Below are 25216 nucleotides of genomic sequence, written 5' to 3'. Positions count from 1 at the left end.
CCACAGACACTGTTCTAAGTGCTTTAGTAAGTCATGTATTAAATTAAAACAACCATCTTAATTTTATATTGAAAAACTGAAGAAAAAAAGGTAATTTGCCTAAAGTTATACAGTTTGTAAGTGGAATATGAGGATTTAAACCCCTGTCTGCCCATGGAGCCACCCCATAACCATATTCAATGTGTTCCATATGCTTTTTTAAAAATAGATTGCCAGCCCTAGCCAATTTTGCTCAGTGGATAGAGCGTCGGCCTGCAGACCAAAGGGTCCCGGGTTCAATTCTGGTCAAGGACACATACCTTGGTTACAGGATCCTCCCTGGCCAGGCCCTAGTTGGGGCTCATGCAGGAGGCAACCAATCAATGTGTTTCTCTCACATCAATATTTCTCTGTCTTTCCTTCTCTCTTTCACTCTCCCTAAATATCAATGAAAAAATACCCTTGGGTGAGGATTAAAAAAAAATAGACTGCCAAAAGCTAATATTTTCAATTAATTCAGTCATTTCATCATCAAATGAATATAAAATTATCTTTAAATCAGCATTATTAAATGTATACATTTACTCAACAAAAATTTATTGTGCATTTTCTATATATCAACACTGTATAAAAAAGTTGAGATACAAAAATGAGTAAAAAATTCAGAAAATAATAACTTCCACATATACTAATCAATGTTGGATTAATTTAATTATTCATGGAAAGCTATGTGTTATTCACCTTTATTTAGACAGAATTAAAAGGAATATATTTGATAGAGAGCAAGGCATAAAGATGGCAATAAATGTCCTTCAGTTAATTTCAGTAGACAAGAATTCTAAGCTAGAATTAAACTTTGAGGATGACGTTATACTATTTCAATATACAAATGACCATGCTAAAAATGTGAATTCTAATAAAATAAATAAACTGTTATGCTATGTGTTCCTTTAAAGATAAAAGTTACCTAGAGTACAATGGAGTCTTTCATATCATATTTACCATTTACTTAATAAAATATCTTTAAAAATCTAAGATGTTAAGACTTAAATAATCATTCTCTTTATCATCTAACCACGACATAAAATATAGATAATGGGAAATGATAATACATTATGAAATACAGCATGACTGATTAATGATTACTAGTTTAATATGATAGTTCTATTATGTAGTAAGCAAAATAAAGATTTTCTACACTCACAGACACATACACACGCGCGCGCGCACACACACATGCACACACAAGCACATGCTTTCCAAATTCCTTGCAGAATGTAGATGTCCTCCCCCTGCCCCCAAGACAGACTATGTGGATCGGAAAAAGGTTGGACTGAAACACAACATGAAATATGGGAATTGCTAAAGTGTTAGGTTAGAAGGAGCTTAGTATATAATTAAAAACATATGAATAGAAAGTTAAATACTGCCCCAAAATATCAGAAATAATTCTTTACAAGGCACACACAGCTTGACTTTTGAAAAATGTTGTGAAATGGCAATGACAATATCAGAACAACAAAAAGCAAAAGGGGGTTTGGGAGGGAAAGGCAAAGTGACATCTTCCACTTCTTTTCAAGAAAATACAAATGGAAGCCACCGCCTCCATGTGCAGTTGTCTGATGGTTGCTTGTGGTTTTCTCTTACATTTTTTTCTCACTGAGTAATACAGAATTACAACATGCATGCCGCTTTAGTGCTCCAAATTCCTAAGGGAATTATATCTCTTTTATGCTCACATGCAACTCCAAAGAGGAGTTATGAGTAGGGCTTTTAAATTCTAAAAATTTCATGCAAAAGAAATGTCCTGGATATGGAAGAGGTAACTTTCACTTAACAAAATGATTCCACTGGTGGAGTGATTTTCGGTGGGAAAAGGGTTGAAGTATTTTTCTAAAGCATATGAGATGGTATCCTGAGAAGGATTTTTAAAAACAATTCGTTTCTACAATTTGTATTAAATTATTTACTAGTGAGAGAATGCTATTGTTTTAGCAATGTGGCATTACACACAACCACCATGAACTACTTTCTATAATTGTCTCAATTATTAAAATTCAAATCCAAGCCTTGAATCCTACAAATAAATTGTTACAAAATAAAATACATTATAAGCATGGCCCTGGGTTAATGCTATCTGTTTATATTCACCAAAACTAAATATCAGTATAAATAAACTATGAAATGAACGGAAGCAAAGGTATACAAACTCCCCAAACCTTTTGGAAGTGAGATAATAACATTGATAGAGCTCAGTAAAATCTCAGAGCGTAGAAACCTTAGAGACCTGTGGTAAGTGGTATTACTGACTGGAGCATTTAGAATTGTGAGAAGCTGATAGCTTTCTCTTTTCCTCTGCTTTCTTTTTTTTTTTTTTATTTTTATTTTGTTACAGATATCCTGTTCAAAAAATTGCTGACACTATTGCAGATGTCCCCTCAGGCCCTGCCACCCCTCCCCAGGCCTACACCACTCTGTTGTCTGTGTCCATGGGCTATGCATATATGTTCTTTGGCTATTCTCTTCACCTTCTTTTATACAGTCCTCCCCACGCCCCTCCTATTTTCAGTCTGTTCCACATACCCATGCCTCTGGTTCCTCGGCTTTTTTTTTTCCTTAACGCTCACAACTCAATAGTATTTGTTGAACTTCTACTGTCTACAAGGAACTATGTCAAGTGTTATAGAGGATTCTAAAGATGAAAGAAAACATAGATCTCACTCTTGAAGATCATAGCTAGTAATAAAGAGAGAAATATCTTTTATAAATAATAGTGATACAATAGAAAGTAGGGAATTATTATTTATTGAGTGCATTCATGTACTAGGCACCAAGTTAGAAGTTATACATATATTTTCTTAGTTTAATCCTCAAACCATCTGTTGAGATAAGACATTATTATCTCTGCTTTACAGAGAGAAAAATGAGACTCAGTGATTGAGTAACTTGCCCAAGATCACGGAGCTTGCAAAGGGAGAAACTATATTCAGTTAAGGGAAAATAAAGATATCTTGATGGAAGAAGTGGTGGGTAAATATGAAAGGTGATCATATTTGGATATGTGGAAACTGAGTGTATCTGGGGACTGAGAGGAAAGCAGTTCTGGAGAAAAGACTATATTCTAAGAAAAGATAAATGGAGAAAAACAGATTTAAAGGGGGGGAAGTAAATGGTTTGACTTGGTTTGGATGAAGCACAGTGTCCAGAAAGAGCATTAATGAAAAATTATCTGGAGATCAGGCTGAAAAACAGGCCAAAACAAAAGATGTGAATGTCAGGCAAGGAACTAGATTTTATTACATTCTAAGTGGTAATTACATTAAAATTAAAGTTGTAGGGTTAGAAGAATGACATAATCAGAACCATGATAGAAATATTTTATCTAGCTGACATGTATAGGATCGTATTGGTTGATGCTACACTTAATCCTCACTCTCAGTGTCTTCACCATAGAGATAGGAACACGTTAAATGCTCATTTTCCTGACTAACTGCAACAATGACTGGCTAGGCAAAAGTCATGTCTTCACAGTGTGCAGAATGGCACTTGGAAGTCAGAATCGAAAGAAGAAAGAGAGAAAGAAAGAAAGAAAGAAAGAAAGAAAGAAAGAAAGAAAGAAAGAAAGAAAGAAAGAAAGAAAGAAAGAAAGAAAGAAGGAAAGAAAGAAAGAAAGGAAAGGAAAGAAATAAAGAAAGAAAGAAAGAAAGAAAGAAAGAAAGAAAGAAAGAAAGAAAGAAAGAAAGAAAGGAAGGAAGAAGGAAAGAAAGAAAGAAAGAAGAAAGAAAGAAAGAAAGAAAGAAAGAAAGAAAGAAAGAAAGAAAGAAAGAAAGAAGAAAGAAAGAAAGAAAGAAAGAAAGAAAGAAAGAAAGAAAGAAAGAAAGAAAGAAAGGAGGGAGGGGAGGGGAGGGGAGAGGAAGGGAGGGGAGGGGAGAAGGGAAGGGAAGGAGAAGGGGAAGGGGAAGGGGAAGGGGAAGGGGAAGGGGAAGGGGAAGGGAGGAAGGAAGGAAGGAAGGAAGGAAGGAAGGAGAGGGAGGGAGGGAGGAAGGAGAGGGAGGGAGGGAGGGAGGGAGGGAGGGAGGAAGAAGAGGGAGGGAGGGAGGGAGGGAGGAAGAAGAGGGAGGGAGGGAGGGAGGGGGAGAAAGAAAGAAAGAAAGAAGAAAGAAAGAAAGAAAGAAAGAAAGAAAGAAAGAAAGAAAGAAAGAAAGAAAGAAGGAAAGAAAGAAAGAAAAGGTAAAACCCTGTCAAGTGGGCAGTTAGCTAGAGGATATAGTTGTATAGTTGCTCCGTTAGTCATTAGCAAGGCTGCAAAGAGCATTAGCACCATGACTCTTCCTTTTTTTTTTTTTTTACAATGTTTGAAATATAGTTATTTTTTTATAAATCTTTATTGTTGCAAGTATTACATATGCCCCCCCATTGCCCTCTTCCCCCCTCCCCTGCAAGCCTTCACCACCTACTAACTGTGTCCTTGGGTTATGCAGATACACATATGAGTTCATTAGTTGGTCTCTTCCCTCCCCCCTCCCTGCTCCCCTGCCTTCCCTCTGAGGTTTGACAGTCTGTTAAAAATAAACCCAGAGACATAGAAACATAGCAGCATGACTCTTAACACCTGGTAGTAAAGGGACAAGGAAAAGGAGGACCTAGGATGAAGAGAGGACCACAGAAAGGGGATGTAGGACTGGGGAGCCAAAAAAGGACTCAGTTACCAGAACAGGGATGCCTTGATCTTGGCAGAAAGCCAATTATTACCAATAAAACATGGCACCAGAACCACACTTAGAGAAATGGCATTGATCCTCAGTCACCTGCATGTTGGAAAAATGCCTCTTTAAATACCTCGTGTTTAGGGTCCCAGCTGAAACTGGGGATTTCCCAGATGTAGAGATGTGGGTAAAGCCATCCTCAGATGGTGGGCCTGTGAGAATTGACAAGACTCCATATTCTACTTGACTAGTAATATTAAAAGAACTATAAAAATATAGTTGAATCTATCTTGAGCACCACAATTTCACAGCCTTATCATTGTGCTTTGAACATAGTATGAGCTAAATCAATATTTGAGTGAATTGAATTGAATTATGTTAATATGAATTAATGAAGAAATATCAGGGTGACTTTTATTTCAATAGATTAATTTTACCCCACCCCCAAATAATTAGTACCGTCAGCTTGAAATAGAAATGCTCATGTCTTTTTTCTAGTTTCCTTTCCTTCTTTCTTCCCTTACTTACACTCTGTTGTCATGTTTTTTCTCTTTACCCAAACCATTTTTTCAAGTCTTTGGGACATTATTTACTCTACCCCACCCCTTTTCTCTCTAAGAATTTGATTTCCTTTGTTTCAGTGGATTCACAGCAACATCCTCTTCATTCATTTCCTTGCCTCTTTTCCATCTTAACCACAGCTGCTAGAATTACCCTTTTTCTTTCTATTACCCTTTCACCATCTTATTTCCCTTGTCAAGAACCATTTTCTCACCCATTTTGGTAAATGCAAAGACTCACCTCCCTTCCCCAAGGCCTATTTTTGTATTTAATTTCATGCTATCACTGCAACAGGGTTACTTCCATTTAGCTTTCCTGTCTTCAAAATTGTTTAAAAATCTAATTTAAAGTCATCTAGCCATCTTTAATTTTAGGAAGATGATGGGAAGAACTCCCTTCTGCTGATATAAAAGATGTGTTCCTTTTGCTATTGGTCTGCGAAATGAAACCTTATTAATCTGGACGTTCTTACTAAATAAGTGTGATATTAAAGAAGCAAAATTGAGTTTTATGCTCTCTAAGGAAGAGTTTTGCACTGTATAATAAATAACACTGTGAAAAAGACAGCATGGGAATATTTACCCTCAGCAAGAAAACTCTCACAGACATAAACAAACGTACATGAACAACAAGTTGGCAATTATAATTCTGCCCAAATCTTTTATAAACTTGAAAGGATGTGTAATTTCCCAACTCAAACATATACAACTCTTTTTTTGGAAGTTAGTTGTTAGAAATCTGATTTTATCTTCCCAGAGGACTCATAATATAAATATAGTTTATTTTCCCAGCCCAATCACAATAGCCTATTACTAATGTACCTAAAAAAATTCTTGTTGTACAACAGAAACAATACTGGTAATTCTCCTAATGGAAAAATCCATTGAGAGCTGGAATTTGGGATTTTAGAAGCTTTCTCTCACAATACTAACCAGTCACAGGGAGGGTCATCCCTGGGTGACACGGTTATGACTCAGAAAGGGGGTTTTGAGGACTAGTCAAGGGAACTTACTTGGAGAAAGCTTGTTTAGATGGCAAACTTTCTTCTTCCTTTCCTCCCTTAACCAGTTACAAAAGGAAATAGGAGGAGAAGGTAAAGAGAAAGTTTTGCAATGTTTGTGCGCTTCCCTTTCCCCACAGTTAAAAAAAAATGTGCTAAGAAGACACAGGGATGAAGGAGGAACAGGATCAGCAGGGAAGAAATGCAGGTAAATTCGTTATTTTGAATCTTATATTTATAAATAACAAAAAAAATAAGTTATGAAGAGTTTTAGCTGGTAAATCTTATAAAATCAGGGAAACTGAATAAGATAAAAATTTAAGAAAAAAAGTGGATATCTTTTTAAGTTACCAAAGAAATAATGAAAAAAAAAAAAAACATACCCTGTTATTATGTACACTGTATATGACTAATATAATTTTTAGTGACCCAAATAACAAAACATGGACATTTTAAGAGAAATTTGATCAAATGAAAGAAACCTTTCAAGCATTTAAGAGCCCATTATAATTTCCTAATTCAGGTTTTAAATGTACATTGTTTGCATTTTCATTATAAATCTGGATGAAACAAATTTAATGTATAGTTTACATACATATACTCAAAGAAAAAGTGGATTCATGCTAAGGTGGTATTGTATAACTGTATAAAAGACTATAACTGCTATGTTTATTGATAATTGCATCTACTATATAAGCCATTTCTAAGTCTTTATATTTTTAGTTATATAAAATTAGTTAAAAGTCTACTTTATATTTAACATCCACTTTTTGTTTTAAAAAAGTCCCGAGAGTTGATTAGGGGTTAGAAAAATAATACATAAGCTGGTAGCCAAAATTAAGGAAAACCAGAGCAGGTTACAATTTGAGAATGCCAGTCCTATCTCCCTCAAAAGTTTCTAAAATTTTCAAGTGAAAGCAGTTTACAAAGTTTACAAAGTTTATTTTTCTAAAGTATATTTAAGACCTGATGTAAAGGTATTCTGAAATACCATAATATACTCTTTTTAAAAATTTTTGTTGATGTTCAATTTCATGGAGGAAATAGAACTAAAAACAAACAAACAAACAAACAAAAAAAACCCTCACCTGAGGATATGTTTTTATTGATTTATAGAGAGAGAGGAAGGGAGAGACATTGATCCATTACTCACCATATGTACCCCAACCAGGAATTGAACCCATAGTCTTTTGGTATATAGGTTGATGCTCCAACCAACTCAGCCACTCAGCCAGGGCCCATAATATACTTTTAAATCTCAGCTACAGGGATCCAAAATGTTCCTAGTTCTGTCCATCCTTGGCTTCCTGTGCTGTTAGTTCACCATCTTTCTTCTGCTCATTAACTGTAGCAGTACACTCAAGATTTATTATGACCTTGTTCTTTTTACAGTTATTCCTTTTAACATCTCATTAACTAATATGCTTTTAATGCTGTCTTTTTGTCCAATTCCCAAATCGTTACATCCATATCTGAATTTCTCACTCTTTGTTTTGTCAATAGGACACTTGCCTAGCAGATGTAGGTGTCAACCCACATCACTGCCTCCCTCCAAGTCAGTGGTGGAATACAGGTCCCATACATCCCTATGGCTTCCTGCATTCGTCCAGCAGCTGGATTATGCTAGACCTTCTGGGGGCAGGTCAGAAGTGCCAGAGACTTAACATCAGGCACAACTCTCAACAATGAAGAAAGGTAAATTAGTGGATAGATACATCAATTTCCGTGCCCCTTGATGGGACGAGTCTGAGTCAAGCTCTACAAAGTCTCTCCTAAGTTCTTCAGCAGGACTGAGCCCCAGTCCACAGCAGTAACATGTTCATTGATGCATCTGTTTCCTGGTTTTCATACCCTCCCTGTGTTATTTTCCCACTTCTTCACAATGCTACCTGGGATCATCTCCCAGATAAATTATTTGTGCTCAAATCCTTACGTTAAGAACTGCTCTGGGATAGTGAGAGGTGATGCAGGCTAAGACAGAAGTTCCATTAAAACTTAAAATATGTTAAACATTATCATCCTCTCTCAAATGTCTTTGATTAACACTCCAATTTCTTTGATTGTCTATTATCTCACTTCTTCCCTAGAGAGATACAAGGGTATGAGGGTTTTAGAGACAAACTTGACTCCTGCTCCCTGTTTTATGGTATCATCCCAGGTGAATCATTTATCTCTTGTATTTTGTATATATAATACTTCCCAAGGCTGTGGTAAGCATCCAATAAAATAAAACAGGCAAAACACCTTTTACTTTGTCTTCATCCCAATATAATGTAACAGTTTCAAACTTAGGGAATAAGCTACAACTTGCTTTGATTAGTTTTTTTCCCTCTAATAATTACCTTGAATCAACTAAAAATTTAAGTGAAAAATCTCAAATAATGAGAGAATTTTTTAAATGAATATAAATTAATTACATGTCAAACTTTTTCTCATGAGTGTAGTGTGAAGAAGACTGCTCTATTGAAGTATATGGGGGGTTTTGTTTGTCAGACATCTTTAATATACAGAGCTCATAAAAATTATAAATAATATTCTCTTGGTCTAATATGAAAACTGGCACACAATAGACAATTTATGATATTGACTAACAAAGATATCATGAAAGTCATTTATTTATCAAACAATCTAGGACAGAAATAGCATTTGGTATGTCAAGGGGAAAGAGACATAAGGGAAACTCAAGAAATAATTATGTTATTTACAGGTATTACAGTGTTAAGCGTGAAACATTAATAATGTCCGTTCCTTCTCTATAGCTTCCTACAAACTACAATAAGTAGTAATATTAAATTTGTTGTTTTGTATTGACTCACTTCTAAAACTCCCTCCTTTTGTACTTTCATCTTTATACACATTACTCTCTTCTAAAATTTCCTCATTTTCTTCAATATGATTTAGGGCTCAAAAGATTTTATGTTGACTGTATTCACATTTAATTACAAATCATGTCTTCAACAGTTGGTTTATATTGAAAGTGGGGAATGAATTCAATATCTGTCTATAATGAATCAAATGAAGCTGGTAGGATCAGAGTCTGCATGATCAGAGTCTGTGGATTTACAACAACATTATTAGTATATGATTAATCAGTACCTAATGTGAGCCAGTTCATAGCCGACATCTAGTAAGTCATTCTGTCTTACATTAAAGTCCTGTGGCTCTGTTTCAGATCAGTTAAGAGTTTTGCTTTAGATGATAGTACATTGTTAACTTGCCATCTGGCCCAACAGCTGACGTGGCTCATACAGCCCTGGAGAGGCCCCGCCGAAGCTTTACTCCTGGGAAATATTTGGTCTACTGTGTGGTGTCATGATTACTGGCTCACAGCTTTTTATATCCTTTGAAAAAGAATTGCAGAAAAACCTCCACACTGGAAAGTTCCTAAATTGGAATTAATTTGTTAGAAGAGAGTTCACTTACCTGAGGACCAGGCTGACCCTGAAATTGAAAAAGAAACAGAAACAGTTACAAATGGGTTTTCTTCAGTGAATTGCTCAGTTAAAACTCAAACTAGTTCTGAAAACCTTTTCAAAATATTTCTGAAGATAACAATCAATACCTAACTACTGGCAAACTTTACTTTGTGGTTTTAAAATCATATTATAGTTTACATTTTTACTCTATGCTATCATCTAAGATCTTGATATTATGGTCTATTACATGTAACTCCAAAATGACTCAAGGGTTTCAGTATGCTCTAGAATCAAACTGCAGAAAGAGAAGGCAAAGGGAAACCTACCTCACATGGTCATAATGAATGGTTAGTGAAAAAGAGGGTGTACTCACAGAGACTGTTACTATGAGCTACATATTGGCACAGAGTGAAGGAAAAAAGAGGCAGATATCTTAGTTTTAGAACTCATCAAGTCTTTGAATTTCTCACTGTTTCAATAATACTTTAATCGGTTTTAAAAATAAATATTTATCTCTTATTGTGCATAATCCTACCTATGGGCATTTTAAAAGGACAGGAGGAGAGGGTTTGGCTCAATTAAGTGCATCAGAACTCCTCAAATAGTCAATAGATTATGTAACCTCTGGCCAATCTAATTCATTTGGAATGTCACTTTCTTATTTAAGTTGATAAAAACTTCAAAGCAGCATATTTGTATATGCTTGTCACTAAGAGAAAAACCAGGTGTGAATAAAAGTATTGATTACACATCACCTTCTTAAAATCTTCAATTGGGTTTTGTGTAAGATGAGATGAAAGAAAAAGTTCACACTGAGTTAAGGAATCTTAAAAAATACATTAATAATGTACAATTTCATTGCATCAGCAATATGCCAGTGAGTATTATTCAGGAAAGCATGGTGCTAATACAATTCCCAGAGAAGACTTGCTCTCTCTTAGCCCCTCTCTAAGCTTAGAATTTCTTTGATGATTTGTTCTCTTACTGGGGATAGAACAGATGATTTTCAAAAGCATTGTCTGAAAATGTGGTTGGCCAGGTTTTGTGTAATCAAATCATGAAGGGGAGCTAAACCAGGCTGCTGTGGAGGTTACTCACTCTACTCCTGTACTCTTTAGTGGTGGAGGGAGAGAAAGAGAATAATATTCACTAATTCCTAACCAAATACCAGTCACTTGGGATTTGTTTTTCCATTTACTACTTATAAACTTCCCTGCATTTTACAAATGAAGAAACTGAGGCTCACAGAAATAAGTGAAAAATCACACAGTCCATAGCTGGGGAGGCAAAATTTAAACCAAATCTGATTCTGAAGTTCATGCTTTTCCACCAGGTCATTCTGTCTTTTAGTCTGGAAGTTTAAGAAAAAAAGAAGTAGGCTTGCTTAGAACAATGATAGTAGAGCACTCTTCAAGAGAGTGGACTTTAAACCTTCCATCCACTCCTCGGCTACAAGGTGAACCTCTGCTTCCAGATGCAGACCTTTGACCAGCAGGACCAGACTGCTAACTGATGCCTGTCCAGAAACCAGGTCAGCAAAGGTTCTGGACGGGAACAGACAGCCCTAACGTCAGCTCTCAACATGGAAGACCTACAAAGGCAGGGCTCTCCACTTACATACAAATAGGGATCTTGCCAGATCCATGTAATAGGTGAAACTGCAATACATGCTCCCTCTCGCCTACCCTCTAGATGTTTTAAGCTTCTAATCTTTCTGAAATTTAAAACTGGTACAAACTCAGAAATGTAAACATTTTAAAAACCTTGGAATACATTACATCTCTTGTATGTTTTTATAAAAACTCAAATGTAGGATTCTCCAAAATCAGAAAAAATTTCTTCAAAAGAAAAGTATTTTAGCATTGTTGCTGAAATTTTTTGCTTGTCCTACAAATGAGAATTTTCCTGTCTATTTTTAAAATGTGTCATTTGTGTTATTACACTGAACAAATGATTTTAGCATACTGTGTACATATATTTATGTTACTATATGCAAACATACGTTGTGTTATACATTTTATATTAGTGATCATGAGAACAAATAGTAAATGATGGTGAAATGAAAACGTTGCTGTGTACTTTCCAAATAAGCATTGGAAAGTATACAGCAACAGAAAACTCAGATTGGCCTAACATGTGATATGAATTTAAGGTGTGCATGCATGTGTATGTGTTTATGTTTGTCTGTAGAGTGGGGAACTTTAAAAAGAGGGATGGAATTGAGTTAGTAGAGAGGCTTCCCAGAAAAATGATGCATACAACATGACAAATTTGGTAACTCTCCCTAAAACATGGATTACACAATGCAATCTTTATAAATCTTATAAGTCCAAGACTTTAGGACTGCCTACACTCAGTGTGAGGTAACAAACTATGCACTAGCAGACACAGTAGAATACCGGTCAGAAAAACAGTCTAGCAACTGGAATATTTTCTTTTTATTTTATGTATTGATTTTAGAGAGAGAGGAAGGGAGGGAGGGAGAGACAGAGAAAGACAGAGAGAGAAACATCGATTAGTTTTTCAGTTATTTATGCATTCATTGATTGATTCTTGTATGTGCCCTAGCTGGAGATCGAACCTGTAACCTTGGCTTATGGGACGAAGCTTGAAGCAACTGAGGTAGCCGGCCAGTGCCAGCTAGAATTCTGCAATCATCCTAAAAGAGTCACCTAAAGAGGGGAGGTATCTGTGGGCGTGGCAGTGAGTTTCCTGCAGGGTGCCAGGCATGTAGGAGAGAAGAAAAGAGCCCACAGTGAAGCTGGTCTCAGAAACACCCTGTGGGTGACACACTAGGTGGTAGGTACTGTCTTCCTCATGACAAATCACCAAAAGAAACATCTCAGGATTTTCCGTGTTGCTTCTGAGTAACTCATTGAGAAAAACAAGTATTTTCATTCATTAGTGGATATATTTTTTAGTCTATTATAATATATAGGTAGTGAATATTACTAATAATCAACTATGAAAGGTAACCCTTTGCACTCGCTTGCTTTTTTCTCGATTCCTTTATTCTAATGCTAACCGTGTCGAGTCACACTCTACATCCGAGTGCAAAAGGTTAATTTTTTCCATCTAAAATAGTTTTTTAAATGAATAGTTTATAAGTTATGATGAAAACTCACAAAATACAACTTAGTTGAATTTTTAAAATAAAATTCCTGAAAAGGACCTTTTTTTGCAAACAAATTACCAAACTGTTACTATAAATAAAAACTGGAATCAAGCATAATCAAGAGCCATGCCAAGGGAAATAGTTAAATCACAGAAATACTGACCTTTGGAACAAACATACATGCAAAGATGGAGAATGCCCAATGCTCCCAGGGGCTGATTTACTGAATGTCAACAGCTCAGTGTAATGCCCTCAAGACAGCTAAGGCACCAGGGTAACGAAAAAGAAAAATCAAGAGGAGCCGGCTTTAAAAAGTGGTAATCAGAACAGTATGGTGGAAAACAATCAGCCAGTAGCTGATGCTTGACGGAAAAGTGTTCAAAACAAGCTGAAAGTTTTGTGAGGCAAGTAAACCACAATGGAACATGATAATGAGATGACATATCACTGGAGGATGTACTGTTACATTAGGCCATTAAAGAGCAATATTAACCATTCTCTGTTGGGCTGTTATCACAAGTACGGTTGCCAGAAAGTGCTAACACTCTTCCTAAATCTACAAAGTCTTAGATTTCTGACTGAGACAATTAGATTCACTACAGGATACTTATTTTATGGGTGGTAAATCTGTGGCACTCCTTTTCAGATGGGACAAATACTGTTTTTCCATTCCCACATGCACAGATAGGCACACAAAATTTGTACTTTTAATTTTTTAATATATTTTTATTTATTTCAGAGAGGAAGGGAGAGAGAGAGAGAGATAGAAACATCAATGAGAGAGAATCATTGATCGGCTGCCTCCTGCACATCCCCTACTGGGGATTAAGCCTACAACCGGGCATGCACCCTGACCAGGAATCGAACCATGACCTCCTAGTTCATAGATCAATGCTCAACCACTGAGCCACACCCACCAGGCTAAAGTACAATCTTATTTTGAAATATTGATTAGGATAACAGACTCACATAAACTTACTGTGATAAATCTTAAATAAAGCCATTTTCATTTACAAAAGCTTGAGGGAATATTAGTACTGCTCATGCAACTCTAAAAGGTGCTACCTCTGCTCCAAGGTAATTAGAAAGCAATTACTTCAATAACTTACAAACTGTTCATTAGGAAACCCAATTTTGATGACCATTTTTAATACCCTCATTTCAGATTTATTTCATTTTCTTGAATTGAAAGAAAATACTTCAAAACAATAATTTCTGTATTTTGCATTTTGGAACCCTTACTGCCCCAAAAGATCATTTGAAAGTGACTACTGTAACTCCATTTTCTCTTTGAAGTTCTCAAATCCACACACTGGGATGTCAAGCTTATTTTTCCCTCAGGTGAAAACACCTGAAGTGGCCATTCAGGTAAAGCTTTAGAACAACATCAGAGGAACTCTGAGTGGCAACATCACTGCACTGGTGGCAGGAGGTTTGGAGGAGCAATAGGAATCCTATCCTAGAATCATGTGGGTGGGATCCTTTAACCTTTCGAGAGTCACAGTTTGACCTAAATCTGGTAATTTCTTAATCCAATATTCCAGAAAGGGGTCTCTTAACTTCTGTTCACTGCAGAATAAATGCATCCATGTCAAAGAGAAAGACTCCCCATCCAGTGAATATTATTCGGATAATAGAGAGGGAACTGATCAGGCAAAGACTGCAGGGGCTTCACAGGACGAATCAGATCCTTCACACATGGCACAGAACAAAAACATGAGAGTTCTATCCTGAAGAAAAATCTCTTCCTACTTTGATTAAGCTTCCATATCCAATTAATGAGAGGCTATTACATCAAATTAGTTTGATACTTATAAAATGCTATAAAATTTAGCATGGTAATTTAAAGTAGGCTATATATCCAATACCAACAAATCATTCAACTAATACAAATTTAGATAAAAAGCTTATAAATTTAAAAAACAAATTAATACACAAGTGGTATATTACAGATAAAAGCAACTGAAGAAGTAAAGCATTATGGATGGTGTGAAATAATTTTAAAATGCTTTACAGAGACTGCATAGTCTTGCAATGTCTATGCTTCCAAGGTCTCTTACATGCTTGACTAAAATAAACATTATTCATAACTTATACTGCCTAATGTGTCACCCTACAGGATAGACAGGAATAATTCTTACCTTAGCCACAGTCACATAATATTTCTTAGATAAGAGCATTTCAATTTAAGAACTTAAAAAACCTTAATCCTCAGTATTTTAATTCTGGGAAGAAGAAACCATATTCTACACTAGAGGAAAATAAAGAGTTATAGTCTCAAGCCTGGTGCATATTGCTTTTTTTAAATTTGAGAGAGGAAGAGAGCGAGAGCAAACATGGAGATGGTTTTGTTGGATTCATCTAAAGAAAATAAAAACTGATTCAAAACTTGGAATATTTCTTCCATATTTGCCTTTCATAAATAAATACTGTAGTTAAAGATTTACTCTTATACTTAAACAGGTTAAAAAGTCCTTCCCTTAATAATTAAAAACATTATTATATTTTCTAACACAATACCATATTTACCTTTTCTTTCCTTTTTTATTCCATTGTAAATAAATATATATATATATATATATATATATATATATATATATCACAGCTTTTAAAAATTAAATGTATTGGGATTAATAAAATTATATAGGTTTCAAGTGTACGATTCTATAATACATCATCTATATATTGTGTTTAATACCCAAAGTCAAATATTTTGTCACCATATATTTGACTCCTTTTACACTTTACTTCCCCACCCACTGCCCTATCTCTCTGGTAACCACCATAGTGTTGTTTATGTCTACGAGGTTTTTTTTTATTTTATTTTTTGTTTTTGTTTTTGTCTTTGTTCATTTGTTGCTTTCAGTTTCATATCCCACATATAGGTGAAATCATATGGTTCTTAACTTTTTCTGTCTGGCTTATTTTGCTTAGCAGGATATTATCAGGATCCATCCATGTTTTCCCAAATGGCAGTATTTCATCTTTTCTTATGGCTGAGTAGTATTTCATTGTATATATGTGCCACACCATTTTTTGTTAAGATGCTCTCTTTTTAATGTGTAGATAAATCACATAAATTAGAGAGAAATTTAAGAAAAATTTTAAAGACATAACAATTTTAGGTAGGCAATTGTATGGAAGATAACTGTTGTAAATGTCAAGGCCAGGGGTCCTCAAACTACGGCCCACAGGCCACATGCGGCCCGCCGAGGACATTTTTCCGGCCCGCCGGGTGTTTTTGCCGCTGCTGCCTGTCCTGCTTAGCAGCCGACTTAGCAGTGTGCATAGGAATTTGTTCATAGTTTTTTTTTTAAAAACTATAGTCCGGCCCTCCAACAGTCTGAGGGACAGTGAACTGGCCCCCTGTTTAAAAAGTTTGAGGACCCCTGGTCAAGGCTATGTAATTATTCCATAGGCCCCAAGGTGAGAGGTTGGTGCCCTGGTTTATAAAAAATTGGTCTCCAGCTTGACTGGTGTGGCTCAATGGTTGAGCATCAACCTATGAACCAGGAGGTCACAGTTTGATTCCCGGTCAGGGTACATGTCCAGGTTGTAGGCTCTATCCCCAGTGTGGGGCATGCAGGAGGCCATCAATCAATGATTCTCTTTCATCATTGATGTTTCTATCTCTCTCTCTCCTTCTCCCTTCCTCTCTGACATCAATAAAAATTAAAAATATAAACAAGAATTGTTCTCCAGTACATATTGCAAAGTTACAGGTATTGTTTGTTGTTACATTGAGTCCCAGACAGAAGTTTTGTCCCAAAATTCACTATGCTGCAAAGCCGCAAAGCCATATTGAAGAACAGTAAAGCACTGAAACCATGAGAGCCAATGCATAGCAATTCTGAGACTGACCAAAAATCCTGAAAAAATTGTCATAAACACTAAAAGGGATAGTCATGGGTACCACACTCTGACTTGCTGTTATGGCCAGTGCCACAGAACTGGCCAAATAAACCAGCATTGTAAGGGTGAACATGAGTACCTCATCTTCTTTATCCAACCATCTACCAAAGAACATTTCAGTTGTTTACATGTCTTGGCCATCATGAATAATGTTGCAATGAACATAGGAGTGGATATATCTTTGCAAATAAATGTTTTCAATTTTTTCAGTTACATAACCAGAAGAGGAGTTGCTGGGTAATATGGTAACTCTGTTCTTCATTTTTTCCATACTGTTCTTCATAGTGGCTATACCAGTTTACATTCCCACCAGCACTAGACTGCTGTTTGTCTCCATATATAAAAATTAACTAAAAATGGATCAAAGACCTAAATATAAAACCTGACAATAAATTACATAGAAGAGAACATAGGAACTAAACTTATGTATCTTGGTCTTAGAGAGGATTTCATGAATTTGAAATGTAAGGGAAATAAAAACAAAAATAAATGAATGGGACTATATAAAACTGAAAAGTGTCTGCACAGCAAAAGAAACCATCAACAAAACAAAAAGTCAACCACTGAATGGGAGAAGAAATTTGCAAACAACACCTCCAACAAGGGGTTAATATCCAAAATATATAATGAATTCATACAACTCAAAAAAACAAAACAAAAATCTAATTTTAAAAATGGACAGAAGACCTAAGATACTTCTCTCAAGAAGACATACAAATGGTCAACAAATATATACAAAGATGGTCAACTTCACTAGCTATTAGGAAAACGCAAATCAAAACCACAATGAGATACCACCTCACACCTGACAAGTAAAAACAAGTGTTGGAGAGTTTGTAGGAAAAAACGAATCCTTTTCTTTCTTATAATTACACTAGGGGCCCGGTGCACGAAATTCGTGCACGGAAGGGGGTTGTCCCTCAGCCCAGCCTGTACCCTCTCTAATCTGGGACCCCTCAAGGGATGTCCGACTGCCCGTTTAGGCCCGATCCCGGTGGATCGGGCCTAAACGGGCAGTCGGAATCCCTCTCACAATCCAGGACTGGCTCCCAACTGCTTGCCTGCCTGCCTTCCTGATTGCCCCTAACCCTTTGCCTGCCAGCCTGATCACCCCCTAACCACTCTGCTGCCAGCCCGTTTGCCCCCAACTTCCCTCCTCTGTCGGCCTGGTACCCCTAACTGCCCTCTCCTGCAGGTTGATCACCTCCAACTGCCCTCCCTTGCAGGCCTGTCCCTCTCAACTGCCCTCCTTGCAGGCCGGGTGCCTCCCAACTGCCCTCTCCTGCTGGCCATCTTGTGGTGGCCATCTTGTGTCCACATGGGGGCAGGATCTTTGACCACATGGGGGCAGCTATATTGTGTGTTGCAGTGATGATCAATCTGCATAGTACTCTTTGATTAGATAGGATAGAGGCCTGGTACAGGGGTGGGGGCCAGCTGGTTTGCCCTGAAGGGTGTCCAGGATCAGGTGGGGTTCCCTTGGGGCGTGGGGCGGCCTGAGCAAGGGGCCTGTGGTGGTTTGCAGGCCGGTCACGCACCCTGGCAACGCAAGCAGAGGCCCTGGTATCTGGAATTTATTTTCCTTCTACAATTGAAACTTTGTAGCCTGGAGCAAAGCCAAGCCTGGGGCTCCTTCCGAGGCCCACAGCCATTTGTGTTGGGGTTAGAATTGAAACTTTGTTGCCTTAAGCGGGTGGGCCCGGCCAGGGTGTGCGGAAAGCTTTGCTTCCCCTGTTGCCGGCGGCTACCCTGGCCTGCTCTCTCAAGCTCCATTCTGCCTCCATTTGTTTGAATTTGTTACCTTCTATAATTGAAACTTTGTAGCTTGAGTGGAGGCTTAGGCCTGCAACGGCTGGCAGAAAGCTTGGCTTCCTCTGTTACCTAGGAAACCTTGCTCTCTGTGGCTGTAGCCATCTTGGTTTGGGTTAATTTGCATACTCGCTCTGATTGGATGGTGGGCGTGGCTTGTGGGCGTGGCTTGTGGGTGTGTCGGAGGTATGGTCAATTTGCATATTTGTCTATTATAAAATAGGACTAGGGGCCCGGTGCACGAGTTTGTGCACCAGTGGGGTCCCTCAACCTGGCCTGCAGGATTGGGCCAAAATTGGCTCTTTGACATCCCCCAAGGGGTCCCGGGTTGCAAGAGGGTGCAGGCCAGGCCAAGGGACCCCACCAGTGCATGATTGGGGCTGGGGAGGGCCACGGGAGGTTGCCCAGCCAGGGAGGGACCACAGGAGGGCTCCAGGGAGTACCCAGCCCATCTTGCTCAGTCCCTATCAGCCGGACCCCAGCAGCAAGCTAACCTACCGGTTGGAGCGTCTGCTCCCTGGTGGTCAGTGCACGTCATAGCGACTAGTTGACCCAGTTGACTGTCTGCCCCCTGGTGGTCAGTCTACATCATAGCGAGTGGTTGAGCAGCCTTAGCATATCATTAGCATTTTACGCTTTGATTGGTTAAACGGACAACTGGATGACGGGACACTTAGCATATATGGCTTTTATTATAAAGGATTTTAATAATGGAAACAAGAATTTTTACTGTCCTGCCAGTTTATATCACATAGTATATAATAAATAATTTGGTTTATGCCATATTTATTAACATCTTTAAAAGTGTGCTGTTTTATTGCTCCAGATAAATATTGGAACCAATTTATAAACATTTAATAGAAACATTAAATTTATATAGATGCCCAATTTCAATTTTCTATATAATGTGCAAAAAGATGGACTGACTTCTCTCTATACTTGTCTGTCCTAGATATTTTGCATTAATAAATGTGTGCTACTAGTAGCAGAGTCAATAAATTCACAATGCCCGTATCACATACTGCTTATTGCTGCAGTGATAGAGAACTCCAAAAAATGAAAACCTATTTTAAAATTGGGGAGGGAGTGGTTCTTCAAGCTAATAAGCTGATGTTCTTTACTGACCAAGATATCTGGGACTGCATTGGGGTGGGTACACAATACAATATACAGATGATATATCATAGAATTGTACACTTAAAAACCTATATAATCTTATTAACCAATGTCACCCCAATAGATTTAATTTAAAAATAATTTTTAAAATAAATGAAAATAAAAACTGCCACTTACTGACTACCACAAGTCACCAAGACTTTTACAAATGACATCTCTATTATAATACATCTGTAAATTAGGGGTCATTTCCACCATTTTGTAGTTGAATAAACCAAGTTTCAGAGAGGCAAGGCAATGTTCCCAGAGACACACAGCTTCTAAAAGGGAAAGCTAGAATATGAACATGGATTTGTTTTGACCCCTTTTGTGCTCTCACTTGCCTCATGCTGGTGGCTGAAGTGATAGGCTTAGGATAGATTACCCAGGGGAATTAAGTAGGAGTGATTCTTAACACTCTTTTAAAGTAGATAAAAGCTATAGCGCGCGCGCGCGCGCGCACACACACACACACACACACACACACACACCCATCTTGAAGTCTATCCATAGATTCTCTAGTGAATCATTCACTCCAGGTTAGATCCCTTGGGTAGAGAAATATAAACAAGAAAAGAAGAGTGTCCCAAAAAGGAAAGTGAAGATGAAAAGAGTTAAAAACAACAACTTTGAGTTAGTTCAAGATTCAAGAGAATTTTAAAAAGAAATTTAAATAAGGACCACAAAGAGTCCTAAGAAGGAAGTATATAGCTATAAAGGCCAACCTCAAGAATCAATAAAAATCCCAAATAAACAATTTAACTCTACACCTAATGGAACTTGAAAAATAAGAACAAACAAAACACAAAGTAAACAGAAAGAAGAAAATAGTTCAAATCAGAGCAGAAATAAACAACGTAGAAATTTTAAAAGATTAGAAAAGATCAATAAAACTAAGAGCCCTTGTGACCTCCCTCCAATTGCTTCAGGCTCCCGACCCCCAGCACAGCCTTGTTCCTGCTAAGGCGCCCATTCACTAGTCAAAGTCCCCTGCAAGCTTCAGGGCTTTCACCTCTTCCACAAAGAGTTGCCTGCTTTCATACAACATATGGGAACTTGATTTCCCCTGAATCTCCACAGATTGTAGTTATAATTCTTTGATGACATTGCATTCTGCCTAAAATTCTAGCTTCTGATATCTTACTAGAGATACCTTGGACAAATGGTGCTGTTACAATATGCCAGGTACCATGCTGTTTGTTTTGTGGACATTACAGGTGCCATGATTAGCCTGTTTTACAGTCATGGAAACAGGTAGAGAGAGGTTGACTTGCCCAATATTACACAACTAGTAAGTGGAAATGCGGAGCTATACTATTAAAATCAGGTCTGTCAGATTCCAGAGCCTACACTTTTTAACTATTTTACTATACTGCACCTTGGACAGTAAAAGGCATACAATAAATATTTAATTTTTAAAAAATTCATCCTTATATGAATTTTTACTCAATCAACCTACTAAATTTCAGGCACTGTGTTGGTGCGAGAGGAAGAAGGAAAAATAAGGACCCTTCAACAGTGGAACGTGCAGTCACAAACAACACCGAGAAGTTAATGCATTCTCAGATTCCCATACGTGATTGGGCTTTTTCTTCCCCAGCAACTGGGGAGACCTTTGACAAAGGCTCGCCTTGAGAAAACTAGTTACAGTTCTCTCTTCTCATTGCAATAAAATTGATTGTATTAAAATACAAATAAATGTCAGATAAGCCCTTTATTTTAACAGATAATGTAATACAGTTAATAATGCTGGGACTAAATTAGAAACTGTAATGTAATCTTCAAAAGGGTACTGAGTACCTTTCAGTTCTTCTGTACTATAAGTGTTCTCACTTGAGACAGGAAATGTAACTTAGCATTTTAGAGACACTGGCTAAATTACCTCTATTGATGAGGCTCAGCAGGTTCTTTCTGAATGATTAGAAATAATTGCCGAGGGATAAAAAACAGTGCTCCATGGGCTGTAGCCACAGCATGCTCGGAGCCTACTGGGGAGAGAACAAAGCACATGCTCCCATGCATGACTGGCTCTATGTGCTGCCTGTAGCATGGCTGACTGACCATCCCTGAAATTGCATAAAAGAAAGGAAGTAGGCCAAGGTACACACAATTGTATTAATAATTGGGTTGCATGAAATGAATTAGGTTAGCCCACCAGGTCCTTCCTAAAGGGGTGGAAAGGCAGTACAAACCTCGAGGAATAAAGTCTGCTAAAGCAATCTTTTCAAAGCTTTTGACAAAGCACAAACTTCAGTCATTTATTTTTTTCTCATTGAAAGGAAAGTTCAGGGAAAAGTTTCAGTTCAGTTCAAACACATGTACATGCACGCGCGCGCACACACACACACAGAATGGATAGGTGTATGAAGCATGAACTAGGACACGAGAGTTCTGTAGTACTGTCCTTATTCACAAAGGAAGTCAAGGGACCTGGTTCTGCCATTAAGCAGAGGGAGGATTTTCCACCAATGTCAGAGGGTAGGCGTGGTATAGCTCTTCGTTCCTTTGGCTCTGTGTGTATTCCCACAGGAACAATCTGTAGTACAATGGAAACTGCCCCCCTATTTGTCCAGCCATGTTGCGACTGTAGGCAGGAGCTGCAAAAGGTAGTCCCATTCAGAAGAGAGAGGTCAACTCAACCAAACCTGATTCCGATTTTCAAATTTTTGAAGGAAACAATACATTTGAAACCTCTTCGCTTTGTGATCCTAGAGAATAGATTTTAACCTGCTTTTTCCTGCTGTAGAAATTTCCCAGGTTTCTAAGTTCTTCTTTTTAACATTTCCCTTTCATAAAGAGCCCATAGTACGTAAAGAATGAGAAATGTTACTAGTAAACTCATTTAACAATGCTGCAGAATCAGTTTTCTTCTAGCATTTATAATTTTTAATGGCAGTATCCTTTTCAATAAACATATATATCATTCAATTTTATGTCATTTCATAATAAAGTTTTATTCTTTCACTTGTGCAAATAAGATTTTAATCCAAAAGAGCAATAAAATAAAAGTTTATAAATAATGCTAAACTAGTCACACATTTTAATTCAATCCAATAGGAACTAGATCCCAAAACTTTTTCTTTACTCTATTTATATTTAAATTGAGGTAAAACGAAAACAATTAAAGGTTAATTTCTGCGGTTTAACTCAAGTAATTAAAGGATAATATTATTTAAAAATAGGAAATAGACTTCCTTCATGGTGTTATTCTATTTCTTAATCACAGAAGTATTTAAAAAACAGAAACATAAGGCTTCATGGCTGATCGGCACCTGAAAGGCATCTTTACCTAAAAGTTCTTATTTCTCTTAAAAAACAAACTCCCTGTGCAGAAACAGAATGCACAGGCCTAATTCATCTGGAGCATCACCCAAGAAATACCCTTGATGTGGTTTATGCCATGATGACGAGAACACAATAAACTGTGAAAAATGTCATTTCTGGAAAATTTATTGGCTATGGTTCAGCAAGAGATGAATCTTTGGAACAGATGTGACATGATGACTTCGATGAATTGAACATTTTAAAATATGAAGCATTTAAAAATATTCCCTTAGAAATAAATTAATCTACATAAAACATACCATATACCATGATTCATGTGTCCATTTTCATCACTGCAGAACAGTTCTATGTCAGTGAGACAATGTCTTCCTTCAAGTTCCTGTTTGGGCTCCATTTTGGGTTCATTAATTTTAAAAAATGAAGAGAAAACTTGGACTCAATCTCCGATTTTCCCACCAACTAAAATTCTATACTTTTAGAATTTCACATACTCTAAGCTTTTCATGATTTGAAGATAAAAATCTCAGGAAAATATCTTTCTTCTAAAAATACCTTTGTTTTCTACTTAGCAGGAAAATTTGAGCTACAAGACAACCTGACTGAGGAGTCAATATCTTGGTCAATATTTTGTATGAAAGAAATTAAAAGCCTTTAAATGCCAAATATTAGAACTTAGTATCACATAACATATATATTGGGATATTAGAAAAGTTGCTAGTTTTATATAATTACATTCATTTTTATTACTGGGCTTCATATGATGCCTTTAATTGATAAGGCCAAACAATATTTACCTAATTTTGGTTATAGTTTAAAAGTAAGAATTTTGGAGATCTATAGTTTAAGGATACTATTGAGATACCATTCTTGGTATCCTAATGTATTTAAAGACTAGCCCGCACAGAATGAGACAAGGCGAGAACAAAATGTAACAAGAGATGTCTGTCTGTAAGATAATTATCATATTGATTTTAGTAGTAAGTCACCTGCTGTAGCTACAGTCAGGAAGCCAAAGCAGGATGTAGAAAGGAAACATTTCACACCTGAAGTGAGGCTGACTTCCAGGCCCCCAACAAAAAATATTCTAATACAAAGCACCCCCTTCATTACCAAAACTCTTCCCAAAAAGAATGCTTACATTGTGCATGGAGTCTAACACTGACAATATGATAAGGGTATGATAAATCACTAAAAGCACTAAAGTAGGTCCCACTGTGTTAATCACTATACTTTAGGTTAATTGATTGAGTTGCTACTACCACACAGAGAGAAGACAGGTCAATTTTCAGTAATAATTTACAGAAGTGAAAGCTTTCTACTTAATTTATTTTTAACAGAACACAAGCCTGGAAAATGATTGAGGTGATTTAGTTATTAGAGTTACTGGGAAGTTCTAAACATGAATGGGAATAAAAGAAACTGCCTACTCTTTAATGATACTTCCAATGACAAAATAAAAGCTTCCCCTCCTCACAATGATAAATAGGAGGAGGTTTCCCAATCCAAAGTCATTTGCCTTGTGGTTTTGATTATTTATATGCACATAGGAAACTTAGGAAACTTCATATTATAGGGAATATGTAATTTCTGTAGTGAGTTTCTTACAAATTAGGATATTTGATACAAGGTCAAGCAATTTTTCTTTTCATTTTGTTCAAAATGTTCCAATGATCTGAAATTACCATCAGTTCATTTATGCTCTGCAAAGTTTCTCTTCCTAAACTCTACTAACATCACCAAACTAAAGATAAAATAGGGATTTCCCCCACTCTAAACCGGACAGCTAATGCCTATGGGAAAATAACTTCTTAACAAATAAAACCCAGGGGATCTAGTCAGGCAAAGGAACAAATCCTCGTCTTTCAAACTGGTAAACAATACAAGATTTCAAAAACAGTTTCTTTTCAACTCATGCCATGTAATGTACAACTTAAGTTTGTATGTAATTGCAATGTCAGATCAACTTTCCAGACAGACATGAAGAATCAATGATTAGAGGCTTAACTTTAATATGCAAAGTAGAGGGTTGGATGGACAAGGGGAGGGGCATGAGTATGAATAAACCCCACAACTGGAAGTGGGACGTTAGGTCATTTCCTGTTTGAGGATATATAGGGCCTATTGGATAATGGTCAGAGTACCTGAAAGGAAACCACAAGCTGATTAGTTCCACTCCAAGGGATGGATTTTAAAAACCAGTTCTTATTCTTTACCCATTGATTAGAAGTCTAAATGGAAGGCTACATATGGTGAAAGTTATATACATTCAGCCATTATA

General features: G+C 37.0%; 1 protein-coding gene across 1 annotated transcript in view; it reads right to left on the bottom strand.

Moving 5' to 3' along the window:
• Nucleotides 1-25216, bottom strand: part of COL25A1 (collagen type XXV alpha 1 chain) — a 481927-nt gene that overhangs the window by 171530 nt on the left and 285181 nt on the right. The window contains exon 5 of the mRNA XM_054722987.1: nt 9670-9687. Within this exon, the coding sequence (XP_054578962.1) occupies nt 9670-9687 (18 nt within the window). The remainder of the gene's footprint in view (nt 1-9669; nt 9688-25216) is intronic.

The sequence above is a fragment of the Eptesicus fuscus genome, chromosome 2 (assembly GCF_027574615.1).
Source record: "Eptesicus fuscus isolate TK198812 chromosome 2, DD_ASM_mEF_20220401, whole genome shotgun sequence".
NCBI lineage: Eukaryota > Metazoa > Chordata > Mammalia > Chiroptera > Vespertilionidae > Eptesicus > Eptesicus fuscus.
This window is presented reverse-complemented; position numbering and strand designations above follow the sequence as displayed.